This window comes from Dermochelys coriacea, chromosome 15 (genome assembly GCF_009764565.3).
Source record: "Dermochelys coriacea isolate rDerCor1 chromosome 15, rDerCor1.pri.v4, whole genome shotgun sequence".
NCBI classification, from domain to species: Eukaryota; Metazoa; Chordata; order Testudines; family Dermochelyidae; genus Dermochelys; species Dermochelys coriacea.
The window spans coordinates 28,964,262-28,978,009 of NC_050082.1; the positions used below are offsets into that span (position 1 = coordinate 28,964,262).

A 13,748-nucleotide genomic window follows, 5' to 3' on the forward strand; every position below is an offset into this window, starting at 1 on the left:
ATGTATTTTTCTAGATGGTTGTTTAATCTGAATGAGATCTGCCTCACTTTTCTCTTTTCCACTCGCATTTTATATTCCAAATACTTTCTTTCTCTTGTATTCGACATCAGGCCCAGTTGTATACAGGTGGCCTCCCCACCCAGCAGATGTTGCCAATCGGTGGCCTGAAGCTGCACCAAGTCTTTCACAGTGTCCTGTCAAATCTGATCAATGTCATGAATGGGTACTGCTTGCCAGAGCCATATTTCAGTGCAAAAGTAAGTGCCTTTCTCTAATGGCATCTGCTTCTAATACCCAGAGGGTATTTTAACTGATATGTTTATGCCAATTAACTTTTCTTCAATTTCTCTTTCATACATGGATGAAGACCTGGATCTACTCTCAAATCTAGTTTAACTTGTATTCTTCTTGGAATGGTCCCCCACTATCAGTGTAATAACAAAGAGCACGTACAGTATTTCTCTAGGTGGCAACCTTGGGAGAAATTTATAATATCTTAGATTCATAGATTCATAGATACTAAGGTCAGAAGGGACCATTCTGATCATCTAGTCCGACCTCCTGCACAGCGCAGGCCACAGAATCTCACCCACCCACTCCTATGAAAAACCTCACCCATGTCTGAGCTATTGAAGTCCTTAAATCATGGTTCAAAGACTTCAAGGAGCAGAGAAGCCTCCCTCAAGTCAACCATGCCCCATGCTACAGAGGAAGGCGAAAAACGTCCAGGGCCTCTCCAATCTGCCCTGGAGGAAAATTCCTTCCCGACCCCAAATATGGCAATCAGCTAAACCCTGAGCATATGGGCAAGATTCACCAGCCAGATACCCAGGAAAGAATTTTCTATAGTAACTCAGATCCCATCCATCTAATATCCCATCTCAGGGGATTTGGCCTATTTACCCTGAATATTTAAAGATCAATTACTTACCAAGATCCCATTATCCCATCATACCATCTCCTCCATAAACTTATCGAGTAGAATCTTAAAGCCAGATAGATCTTTTGCCCCCACTGCTTCCCTTGGAAGGCTATTCCAAAACTTCACTCCTCTGATGGTTAAAAACCTTCGTCTGATTTCAAGTCTAAACTTCCTGGTGGCCAGTTTATACCCATTTGTTCTTGTGTCCACATTGGTGCTGAGCTGAAATAATTTCTCTCCCTCTCCTGTATTTATCCCTCTGATATATTTATAGAGAGCAATCATATCTCCCCTCAACCTTCTTTTAGTTAGGCTAAACAAGCCAAGCTCCTTAAGTCTCCTTTCATAAGACAAGTTTTCCATTCCTCGGATCATCCTAGCAGCCCTTCTCTGTACCTGCTCCAGTTTGAATTCATCCTTTTTAAACATGGGAGACCAGAACTGCACACAGTATTCTAGGTGAGGTCTCACCAGTGCCTTGTATAACGGTACTAAAACCTCCTTATCCCTACTGGAAATGCCTCTCCTGATGCATCCCAAAACCGCATTAGCTTTTTTCACAGCCATATCACATTGGCAGCTCATAGTCATCCTATGATCAACCAATACTCCAAGGTCCTTCTCCTCTTCCGTTACTTCTAATTGATGCGTCCCCAACTTATAGCTAAAATTCTTGTTATTAATCCCTAAATGCATAACCTTACACTTCTCACTATTAAATTTCATCCTATTACTATTACTCCAGTTTACAAGGTCATCCAGATCCTCCTGTATAATATCCCGATCCTTCTCCGAATTGGCAATACCTCCCAGCTTTGTATCATCTGCAAACTTTATTAGCACACTCCCACTTTTTGTACCAAGGTCAGTAATAAAAAGATTAAATAAGATTGGTCCCAAAACCGATCCCTGAGGAACTCCACTGGTAACCTCCCTCCAACCTGACAGTTCGCCTTTCAGTAGGACCCGTTGCAGTCTCCCCTTTAACCAATTCCTTATCCACCTTTTGATGTTCATATTGATCCCCATCTTCTCCAATTTAACTAATAATTCCCCATGTGGCACGGTATCAAATGCCTTACTGAAATCTAGGTAAATTAGATCCACTGCATTTCCTTTATCTAAAAAATCTGTTACTTTTTCAAAAAAGGAGATTAGGTTGGTTTGGCACGATCTACCTTTTGTACAACCATGTTGTATTTTGTCCCATTTACCATTGACTTCAATGTCCTTAACTAATTTCTCCTTCAAAATTTTTTCCAGGACCTTGCATACTACAGATGTCAAACTAACTGGCCTGTAGTTACCCGTAGCAAGTTAATATCTTGCTGAGCTCCTTAATGTTAAGCATTGGCTGTAGCACATCTTTTGTGCCTTCCATTCATCCAGTGATCTCAAAGTCCTTCACAAGCCTGAAGTTAAGGCTCACGACCGACCACCTGTTGTGTAGATAGGTAGGAATGTGTCATCCCCATTTTATAGACAAGGACTCTAAGGGCGTGATTTATGAGAAATGCTGAACTGTCACCTCTTGTAATGAGGTCAGTGAGAGCTGCAGGTGCTCAGCACCTCTGACAATCAGTCCCCGAGTGACTTTGACTGGGGTTCTATACTTGGTTCAATGCTACTCCCAGCCCAGTGCCACAATTGAGAAATTATCCTTAATTCCATTGTGCTAGTCCACCTGACCTGTTGGTTACAGGGCTGCAAGCATAGTTTTCATTGGGATGTCAAGATCTGTTCACTTGCCTTTCCTGACACATCAGCCTCTGATGTTTTTCTGTGACATCTTCGCAGCAATAATCTTTATTTTGCTTAGATGAAAGAATGGGTTTGTGAGCTGATGAAGACGCTCCGGGACCCCTCCCTGCCTCTTCTGGAGCTGCAGGAGATCATGACCAACGTGTCTGGCAGAATCCCACCGTCAGTGGAGAAATCCATTCGAAAAGTGATGGCACAATACGCTAGTAACATCACCTCGGTGCTGTGTCAGTTTCCCAGTCAGCAGGTAAGCCGTACAAGAGGGATGGTCTTGTATATCTTTATATCTTTGTATATCTCTTTAATATCTTGGTGACTATCAGTCTTTTTTCTTTTCATGCTGAATTGGTCAGAATTTTTCAACTGAAAAGTTTTTCTGCTAAAGATGGGGTTTCATCAAAATATTAATGGGGAAAATGCCCTAGTCAATAAATCTTCTTAAATTGTGTGGGGAAAAATGGGTTTTTTGATCAGCAAATGTTTGTAACAGATATAGTTTAATTTGAAATCTTTTACACAAGTTCTCAACCCTGGAGCAATTTTTTTTCCCTCTAAAATTGAGCTAACCTCTTTAAGCTATCCTTTTCCTATTTGAAATCTGAAAAAGTTAAGTGTCTTCTCAGCTGTTACTCTGAATGTTCCATGTAAATGCAGTTGGAATAGGTCAGTGTACTTCACCTTTATGTATTTTCTGTAAATAGATTTCTGTCAACCCAGGCACCATTTCCCTGTTGTAAGGCTTTCCAGTGAGTCTGTAATGATGAATGTCTGTCTTCCATTGTTCATGGGACACTGTGGGTGAGATAATATCTTTTATTGGACCAATGTCTGATGATGAGAGAGAGAGACAAGCTGTGTGGCTCGAAAGCTTGTCTCTCTCACCAACAAAAGTTGGTCCAATAAAAGATTTTACCTCACCTACCTTGTCTCTCTAATATCCTTGGGCTGACACAGCTACAGCTACATTTCATTGTTCATAACAGTGCATATGATGTTAATTTTTAAAAAAAGCGGGGGGTGGGGATTGTAGTGGGTTTCTGAATTATTCCTGCTGGGACATAGGCACACTTGGAATGTCTTGTGGCAGGCAGGTTAGCTGGCTCACTGTACCGCGCTTACCAAACAGAAATGTTTTTTCTTCCCCTTATAATACTTGTTGCCCTTCCTCTCTGCAGGGTTGGAATTAATGTTTCCAATTTATGGAGACATCTCTACAGCCTTGTAGTGCCCAAGAATGGCAACCATAAAGACACAGGATCAGTCGTGCAAATCCTTACTCTGACTAGTCTAACTGAAACTAATTGAACTGCTCACATGAGTTGGGACAACTTACATGAATGAGGCATTGCAGAACCTGCCTCTGATCTTTGGGAAAATAGAAATTACGTACTGCTGCTCACAGGCTGAGGATTTCAAAGGAGCTAAACAGTTAGACACCTGGCTTCTTTGAAAATCCAACTAGAGTTCCTGCTAATTAATATAGTCTCTTAAAAAGGGGAATGTGTGTAGGGCAAGAGAAAAGGGAGCTTCATTTTTGTTTCTTAGCCATTTCTGAGTACTTGTAAGTCACATCCCCTTGGTTTTCCAGACTGTTGTGCCCAAGCTATTTTTTTAGCTCCTTCATGCCTGTGTTTCTTCTGCTCTGTGCAGATCGCTAGCATACTGGACAGCCATGCGGCCAGTTTGCAGAGGAAGGCAGACCGGGAAGTCTTCTTCATGAACACTCAGAGCATTATGCAGCTAGTTCAGAGGTGAATGCCTTCCTGTGCTGTGGCACGCTCTACGGTGTGGGAGGTTTCCAGACGTTTTGTGAAATGCTCCATAGAAACTAGTGCCGGCCCTGACTCCGAGGGAAGTGGAGAAGGGTCAGAACAGCAGGGCAAGCGGGGTCAGTGCTGGTGTAGGTGACTACAGGATGAGCCGTGTGGGAAGGCTGGCAATAATGCTGCACCCCTCTTTGTCCTGAGCAAGCAGAGCATTGGGTGAGCACCACTTCCTGGCTCATGCACCGAGTGCTATTGTCTTGAGTCATTTGCCTGCCCCAGGAGAGGACGATCCACCCTGACTGCTTCCTTGTCCATGTTTGATTCCCAGCAAAAGCAGCGTGGCCAATGTGATGGCGTGTTAGCTCTGGGATGTGGCACACTCAGTCCTCTCCCCTGTTCCCAGGTACCGCAGCGGCATTCGGGGTTACATGAAATCTGTCGTGTTAGACTTGCTGAGAAGATACTTGCAAGTGGAAACCCAGTTCCAACAAGGTCAGAGGAAGTGGTGGCGTATTTGCCGAGGGCCTAATGCTGTTCCGCAGGCCTGGGGGAACTAATCTAACCAGTGGATGCTTGCTGTCTCCCCAGCCCACTATGACAAATGTGTGATCAACCTGAGGGAGCAGTACAAATTGGACATGACTCTGGTGCTCGAGTGCATCTTCTCTCATGCCCAGGTGGCAAAGAAGAATCTGCTGGTGATCATGTTAATTGTAAGCAAAAATGGCGACCTCTGTGAGACTAGGGTGGGTGTCAAGTTGGATCAGAAATGGCTGTTGAGATGCACTGTAGAGTGTTACTTCTGACCTGGAAGGCAAATTCTGAATACAAGGAAATTGAGAAATAAGGGCGGGAGGGAACAAAGCAGTCTGTAGTCTTGTGTTTTGATGAGTGGCTTGCTGGTGGTAGTTTTATAGAAGGGATCCATTGTATTGTTGTAAGAGTGAAGGCCAAACTGCAGCTGAGAAGTCTGGAAAAATTACCAGTGTGGGAAGCTTCCCTGTAATAAGAGCGTTGATTTGAGATATTGCAGTCATCTGTGAAAGGGGAAAATAAAGCAAATACAATGGATCGATTCAGCGTGTACATTGTGTGTGTGTGTGTGTGTGTGTGTGTGTGTGTGTGTGTGTGAGGTCTCAAATATTCTTACAGCACTTAATAATACTTAATATTTGTACAGAGCATCTGATGTAGAGCATCTTCAAAGTGCTTTAATATCTTTAATTAAGCCTCCTTATTAGATCTTCTTTGCAAATGGGGAGGCAGGTTTCGATTAGAACTCAGATATGCAGCCTATTGCATCAGATTTCCCCTCTCGGATTTTATTGTAAAATTAAACTTCCGCAGACGTTCTGAAGAAGTATTTTGGTCTTACCTGATTAAAACGTAAAGTTGTTTTCAAACTTTACATCATTTGTTCTTAACATCTTTGACTCCACCCCCCAAAATTGTTATTGGTAGCTTCTTCACTAGTGGAACCTTCATTAAATTATCTTCCCTTTTCTGTGCTGACTTTTAAGAAAAGGGGAGGTTTTCTGGCCTGTGCCATAAAAGAGATCAGACTAGATGATCACAGTGATCCCTTCTTCATATAGATTCCAGGGCCAGAACAAAAAAATTGGCTCTGTGTGTATATGTTAGAAGAGAAGTGCACATCTTCCTGGTTCAGTGCACAGATGTTTGTAGGCAAAGTAAGGAATGTAGATAGATGGAGGTTTCTGTTCAATAAGGGTTAGTCATTAACACTGGAAGGATATTTAATAGGACCAGCTGTGTGGTCGAGACTCCACCATGACGGAGGAGCTGATGTCCATTCTCAATGAGCTAACACAGCTCAGTAAAACGGAGCACTCCAAAGTGGCTTTGCGAGCCAGACAGGTTAGTATGTTTCGTGGTTTACATCATGTTGTTAAATCGCGGTGATTTTTTTCCCCCAACCTCCCCTTCCGCCTCCAAATCACTGCCATTCATTTAGATTCTTTTTATTTGTAGGTTTTGATTGCCTCTCACCTCCCTTCTTATGAACTGAGACACAATCAGGTGGAGTCCATATTCCTGTCTGCTATTGATGTGTACAGCCACCAGTTCTGCCCTGAAAACCTAAAGGTTGTGACTACTTCTTACAATTAATTATAAAGCATGGGATTTTACCTTCTAGTTAGTTCTTAGTGAAGCACTTTGATTTGTAAGCCATTTATTTCAAAAGGCCTTAAAAGCATTAATGTCTTGTAGCTTAAGCTCTTGATGCTAGTATATATCAGACCATGTAAAATGCTGCTTTCTGATCTCTTCCAGATGAAGGCCTGTAGCACAGGTTCACCCTCTTTCTGCCTTTCTCCTCAGAAGGGGTAGGAAGTGAATGGAGGATTCTGTTCCCCTAGTAGGGAAACCTGTCCATATGCTAGGAATTTGAGAACTGTGGTGACAGGTACTCTAGATTATGCCTTAGTTCATTCGAAACCCTCAGTGTGAACTGCAGGCTAACAAATCTAGCAAAAGCTACTGAGGGAGATTCAGGATTGGAGCAACTGCAGCTGTGTAACTTCCATCTCTTCTTCATTTTTCATGCCAGCACTGGGTTGTTCAAACCGTGCCTCGCGCTGAATTCTGTTTTCTTCATGACAGAAACTGATCCTCTCAGAAACCACCATCTTTGATGTGCTCCCCACCTTCTTCTACCACTCCAACCAGCTGGTGCGCATGGCAGCTCTGGAGGTAAAGGATGAATTAAGACTTTGGCTGCCATTTATTGAGAAGTAATGCAGCTCTTAGAGCCGGAGCTGCTTTTAGTGCCAGTGAGAGAAGCTGTGTTGCACATCGTGGTTGCTTTGGTGGTTGGCCAGTGGGAAAGCACTCTGATTTCAAATTAAATTCTTCTTCTGCCTCTTTGGTCAGGTGTACGTGAGGAGAGGATATATCGCCTATGAACTAAACAGCCTGCAGCATCGTCAGCTCTCAGATGGCACGTGTGTGGTAGAGTTTCAGTTTATGTTGCCATCATCACATCCAAATAGGTAGGAACAACCTTCACTTAGTCTGTTGCCCAGTTCTACATGGTTATTGATGAACTCGACTTCCATGCACAGGCACTGACTTTTCAAAGTGCTGGAGGGTTCCCAACCCCCAAGCTCCACCCCAGGCCCTGCCCCCACTCCACCCCTTTCTCCAAGGCCCCACGCACGCCCCGCCTCTTTCTGCCCAGTTCTGCCCCCCCTCGATTGCGCCATGTCCTTGTTCTTCCCCCCAAAAGCGTCCTACACCATGCAAAACAGCTGATTGGGTGGGGGAGGTGCTGATCGGCGGGGCCTGCTGGTGGGCAGGAGGCGCCGGGTGGATCGAAGAGGAGCTGATAGCACCCACCGTTTTTTTCCCCATGGGTGCTCCAGCCCTGGAGCACCCATGGACTTGGTGCCTATGCTTGCATGGTTTGATAGCTTTAACAATGGATACATGAGGGGGTTGGAGTATCCTCCCCTCACCACCTGCTTTTGTAAAGCTGTTTAATTAATTTCTCATTAACTCAGTGATGGAGACCTCAATGGGAAATTACTACGCCTTCCTAGTTTCAGAGTAGCAGCCATGTTAGTCTGTATCTGCAAAAAGAAAAGGAGGACTTGTGGCACCTTAGAGACTAACAAATTTATTTGAGCATAAGCTATCCGATGAAGTGAGCTGTAGCTCTCTAAGGTGCCACAAGTCCTCCTTTTTTTTTTTTAAACCTTCCTAGTTGTGCTCTTAGTGGATAAATCCCCTTTTCCATCTGGTGCACGGTATTGGTTTGCTGTGTGAATTGAAGAGCTGGTATTTCATGCGGTAGCTCACTGAGTTGTTCAATACTCTGATTTCAGAGGCAGCAGTCCTGCTTTGAGCAGGTAGAGTGCAGAATTTTCTCTTTGAAGCATGAGAAGTGATTTTTGCCCGCTGCATTAATACTCTACCCCACGTGCCCATTTCTCTCTCTCTCTCCCTGTGACTTACTGGCTGCTGTGGTGACACTTAGCTCTCTGGCCGGCAGGGCAGAATGGGTTATTTCTAAATCAGGCTTCCCTAGTGGTGCTGGGAGATGGGCAGAAGTTTGTACACAGTCTTGTCCCTCAAGCTGAGTGGATGCTGCTCTGGAAGCCAAAATCAGAACAAATCGTAAGCTACTAAGTGATGTCCGTACACGCTGCTTTTAGAATGTGAGGGGAGAGCTGTTAAAGGCAGCCAGGTGTGCCTGGCAGGAGAATAAAATAAAGACTTGAGGCTTTACATCTCCAAAGTGCTCTGTGGGTGTTACTCCTCATCACATGGCTAGAAACTGAGCCGGTGTCTTCCCCATTCTATAGATGGACTCAGAGGTGAAAGGACTCACTGAGAGTCACGCAGCAGTTCAGTGACAGAACTATAGTAATGAACAGAACCCAGGAGTCCTGAGTCCCAGTCTTCAGCTTGGCCCATGACTGTGCAAAGTAAAGCTGGTCGGGTTAACGTAAATAGTACCAACAGCAAATAGGCTGCTCTCTTCTCAGAGCCCAAAGGATGTAGTTCGGTACTGGCATAGTCAGAAAAAGGGCTCATGTCAGGGAAGACCTCTCGGATCTGCCAGTCTGTTTCTAATGTGAATTAATTAACCCTGTTGCTTAGTTTGGAGCCTATGTCCTTGTGTGAACCCAGCTTGGTTCTAGAGAAATCACAGCCCTGTGATTATTTGCTCTCTCTCTTTTTTGGGCACAAGTAGAGCTCTGTTAATACAAATTAATAATTTATTATTAATCTCTGGCATGTTGGATTAACTGTGAGATGGTGGAAGATCCTGCTGAAAGAAGGAAACATTCTTCTTCGAGTGCTGTCCCTCTGGGTGCTCCACTCCAGGTGTAGGTGCGTCCCGGCGCCGTTGATCGGAGATTTTCGGTAGCAGTACCTGGTCGGGATGCGCATGCTCAGTTGGTATCTCCCTTCTCGCTGGAATCTTCCTGAGCGTGTGCATCCCGCACTCTCCTCAGTTCCTTCTCAACCGTCCTTGGCTGAAGATGGGACTCGGGGCAGTGCTACTTTTCTTCCCTAGTCTCTGTAGGAAACAGTAACAACTATTTCTATGTTCTTTATTAGTTACATCTCAGTTGTTTCCCTTCCTTTACACAATTAGTTACTTAGTTTAAAAACAAACAAAATTTTTTTCGCTTCAGGCTTGTCTTCCTCTGAGATACTCTCCCCTGCCATTTCTAATTCATAATGCCAAGGGCTTCAGGATTCAGAAAGTGTGTTTCCTGTCAGGACTCCATGCCACAGGTGGATGGGCACTCACGTTGTGTGAAGTGCTCAGGGAAACTCACATCCCCGCAAAGTACCTCCACTGTACGAGCCTCAAGTCAAGAGCTCAGCGCAAAAGGGACCTGTGGCTTAAACTGCTTCTCATGGAAAAATCCCTGCAGCTGCTTTCAGAGATGGGGAAAGTTAAACCCGCTCCCACACACTCCCTGGCCAGATCTGAACCAATTGGGAGCGTTGCTTCACCCTCTCTGGAGCAGAGGCAAGAAGCACAGCAGTCTCATAGGAGAGACTCCGACAAGGGTAAAGGATGTCCCGCAAGATCCTTACCCCCTGTCCTGACAGCGCCAAAGGCAGGTGCCTCAGCCTTTTCTAATGCCTCAGCCGTGGCTCGCGCAGAGGCAGGGACCCAACTTCCTGCGCCGGTCCCCTCGGCACCGAAAATAGACGCGGTGCTGACAGCGCACTTTGCCCCAGTGCAGAGAAGAAAGTCGGCACCGAGCTGCCTCCCACCCCGGCACCAGCAGTGGACCCCCTGCAAGGCACCTCCAAGTGCTCTGTGGCACCGCTGACACTTTCACTTTCACTTGATAACACGCTAGAGCACAGAGCCGGCTCGGCGCAGCCCCTGGAGCAGGAGCAACAGTTTCTCACTCAGTGTGACCTATCAGTGCCACCTGAGCCTAACTCCCTGCTCCTGGATACACAGGGCTCACTTTTTGAACAGCCGCTCTCCCCACTTGAACTGACTACCTTTACTGACAGCAAACTTAATATACAGCAGCAGGCAGAGTTCTCCCCCACCTGCCTCTCCTCCTCCACTGGAACCTCTTCCACATCAGGTCACGGCTCACAGCCGCCAGCCTCAGTTTCCCTACTTCGCCCTCCCCCCCCCCCGTAGGTGGCACCTGGGTTCTCCTACCCTATGCCTTGGCCTCAATGGTGCCCTTGGCCACATCCTCCTTCCACTCATCCTCAGACCTCTTCCACCAAACAACTACCTCCTTCTGTGCCTTGATTTCCAACCCTGTCCACTTCTAGAGTACCTGAACTCCCTCCTGAGAATGTGAGAATATCCTGACTCACCGACCCCTAACTCTCCATCAGCTCCAGACGGAGCCCTCTTCCCTCCGCCTCCACAGAAAGCGGACAACTGTAAACAATTTCAAGAACTTTTCAGGAGGGTGGCACTCAGTCAAGACATCCCCTTAGAAGAAGTTCAGGAGACACAACACAGACTCCTCAGAATTCTTCAACCGTCTGCGCCCTCAAAGATCACGATAAACGAAGCACTTCTGGAACCAGCTGACACACTCTGGCAAACTCCAGCTTCTTTATTACCAACTTGCAAAAAGGCCGAACGTAAACACGTTGTTCCTGCTAAGGACACTGACTTCCTTTTTCTCATCCACAACCGAACTCTTGTCATGGATGCAGTTGCACAAACGACAAAACAGTCACAATATTGGCCCACCCCGCAAGACAAGGAGCTTAAACGCCTTGACATTTTGAGTCGCAAGGCTTATTCGTCCTCCACTCTACAATTCAGAAATGCGAACTATTCTGCCTCCTCACCAGGTATGACTTCGATAATTACAATAAGCTTTTTGAATTTGCCTCCAACATTCCAGAGGGTAGGAGAGCAGACTTCAAATCAATCCTTACTGAGGGCCAACTGATTTCCAGAACAGCCCTACAAACATCTCTAGACACGGTGGACGCAGCAGCCGGTACTACTGCAGCTGCTGTGGTTATGCACAGATTTTCATGGTTCTCTGCATCCGGCATCCCTAAAGATCTGCAGACCAAAGTGGAGGACCTCCCGTTTGATAACTATAAACTTTTTTCCACAAAAACCAATGAACTCTTTCACACCATGAAAGATTCTAGAGCGACACTGCGCACCCTGGGCATTCACCCATCTCTTCCCAGGAGACGACGATACCAACCCTACCAAAGACCACGCATGCAACAGTATTGTCGGCTTCAACCCAAACGATACGACATAACTGGGAATCGTGCTAGACCCCCTAAGCGCAGACAAAATCAACCTCAAGCAACCACCTCCCACCCATCGGAGAATAAACAACAATTTTGAAACGTTGGTCGAGGGTCTGCAGGTCCACCCCTTGATTCCACTGCCTACTTGCCCATTTGGCCCTGCTTCCAGAGTTTCCAACATGCCTGGCAGCGGATTACACAGGATCGCTGGGTCCTCAAAATAGTTCAGTCCAGTTACTCTATTCCATTTATATCCTACCCTTCACCCTTCCCCGTCCCTCTTCAGGGACCCCTCTCACGAACACATACTTCATGCAGAAGTGGCGCACCTTTTACAACTACGCGCAGTGGAACCTGTGCCGACCCAACATCGAGGGAAAGGGTTCTACTCCCATTACTTCTGACCCAGAAAAAGACCAGGGGATGGAAGCCTGTACTAGACCTATGCCGACTGAACACATTCGTGAGGATACAAGAATTCAAGATGGACACCCTGGGCACAATAATTCCTGCACCTGGATCAAGGGGACTGGTTCACAGCCCTCGACCTACAGGACATTTATTTTCATATATCAATTCATCCAGCTCACAGATGCTTCCTACGATTCACAATCGATCACGACCATTTTCAATACAGAGTTCTTCCTTCCTCTCCACAGCGCCGAGGGTCTTTTCTAAGACTCTAGCCATGGTCGTGGCTCACCTCCACAGACATGGGATCATGCTTTTCCCCTACCTGGACAATTGCCTCATCAAGGGCAACTCCTATGGCGAGACACTTCAAGCTACCCATTTCACCATCTCACTCTTTCACAGCATAGGCCTCCAAATAAATGTCCAAAAATTCACCCTGACTCCTACACAACAGATCGAGTTCATTGGAACTCATCTGGACTCAATCTGAAGCAGAGCCTCGCTCCCATATCACAGATTCCTCGCTATCACACAGCTCATACGCACGCTCTCTGTTCGTTCCAGGACACAGGCAAGAATCTACCTACAGCTCCTTGTTCACATGGCAGCCGCCAGCTTCGTGGTCAAGTACGCCAGGCTACACATGAGATGTCTTCAGGACTGGCTCAACTCCAACTTCAAACCCAACAGACACACCGTAGGGATGCTGCTAACTCCTCCTCCCAATGTTCTAGCTTCCCTACATTGGTGGACAAGACCAGAAAACCTCTGCACAGGGGTTCCCTTCCAGCAACCACCCCCAACGCTCATGTTCACCACAGACGCTTCCCTAATCGGCTGGGGAGCGCATCTAGGGGGATACAGGGCACAAGGCTGATGGTCCGCATCAGAGACACACCTACACATAAATCTCTTAGAGCTCAGAGCAGTGAGGCGAGCATGCCTTCACTTTCTTCCCCTTATAAAGAACAAATCTATTTGGGTCTTAACAGACAACATAGCATGTATGTTCTACATCAACAGACAAGGGGTAGCCCGATCACATTCCCTATGGATGAAAGCCATCCAACTATGGAATTGGTGCATACAACATCACATACAAATCATTGCTTCCTACCTACCCGTCTGCCACAGCACTACTGCTGACGCACTCATCAGACACTTCTCGACGGAACACGAATGGGAACGGCACCCCGCAATACTTCAACAGCTCTTCTCCCTCTGGGGCACCCCCTCGATAGACGTCTTTGCCACAACCCAGAATCGAAAATGTCACCTGTTTTGCTCCAGAACGGGACTCGGGATGCATCCCTAGGAGACGTGTTCCTCATTCCGTGGAAAACCTCTCTCCTGTACGCTTTCCCACCAATCCCTCTGCTACACAGGGTTCTTTGGAAGATCATAGATGACAAGGCCCGGGTCATACTTATTGCCCCGGCTTGGCCGAGACAGATGTGGTATCTTTACCTGCTCTGCCTGTCCTCCTGTCATCTACGGGCTCTCCCTGGCAGGCCAGATCTCCTTTCCCAGGACAATGGACAGGTCCTTCACCCCCAGCTCCAAAAGCTCCACCTGACACCCTGGTTCCTTCATGGTTCCAAAGCCATGAACTAGCCTGTTCTGAGCAAGTCAGA

At 46.3% G+C, this 13,748-nt stretch overlaps 1 protein-coding gene across 1 annotated transcript in view; it reads left to right on the forward strand.

The window, feature by feature from the left end:
- ACACB (acetyl-CoA carboxylase beta) overlaps positions 1-13,748 on the forward strand; it is a 70,406-nt gene that overhangs the window by 32,294 nt on the left and 24,364 nt on the right. Inside the window, 9 exon segments of the mRNA XM_043498435.1 lie at positions 111-257; positions 2,742-2,930; positions 4,334-4,434; positions 4,853-4,941; positions 5,038-5,162; positions 6,214-6,327; positions 6,442-6,555; positions 7,075-7,164; positions 7,345-7,463. Coding sequence (XP_043354370.1) covers positions 111-257; positions 2,742-2,930; positions 4,334-4,434; positions 4,853-4,941; positions 5,038-5,162; positions 6,214-6,327; positions 6,442-6,555; positions 7,075-7,164; positions 7,345-7,463 — 1,088 coding nt within the window.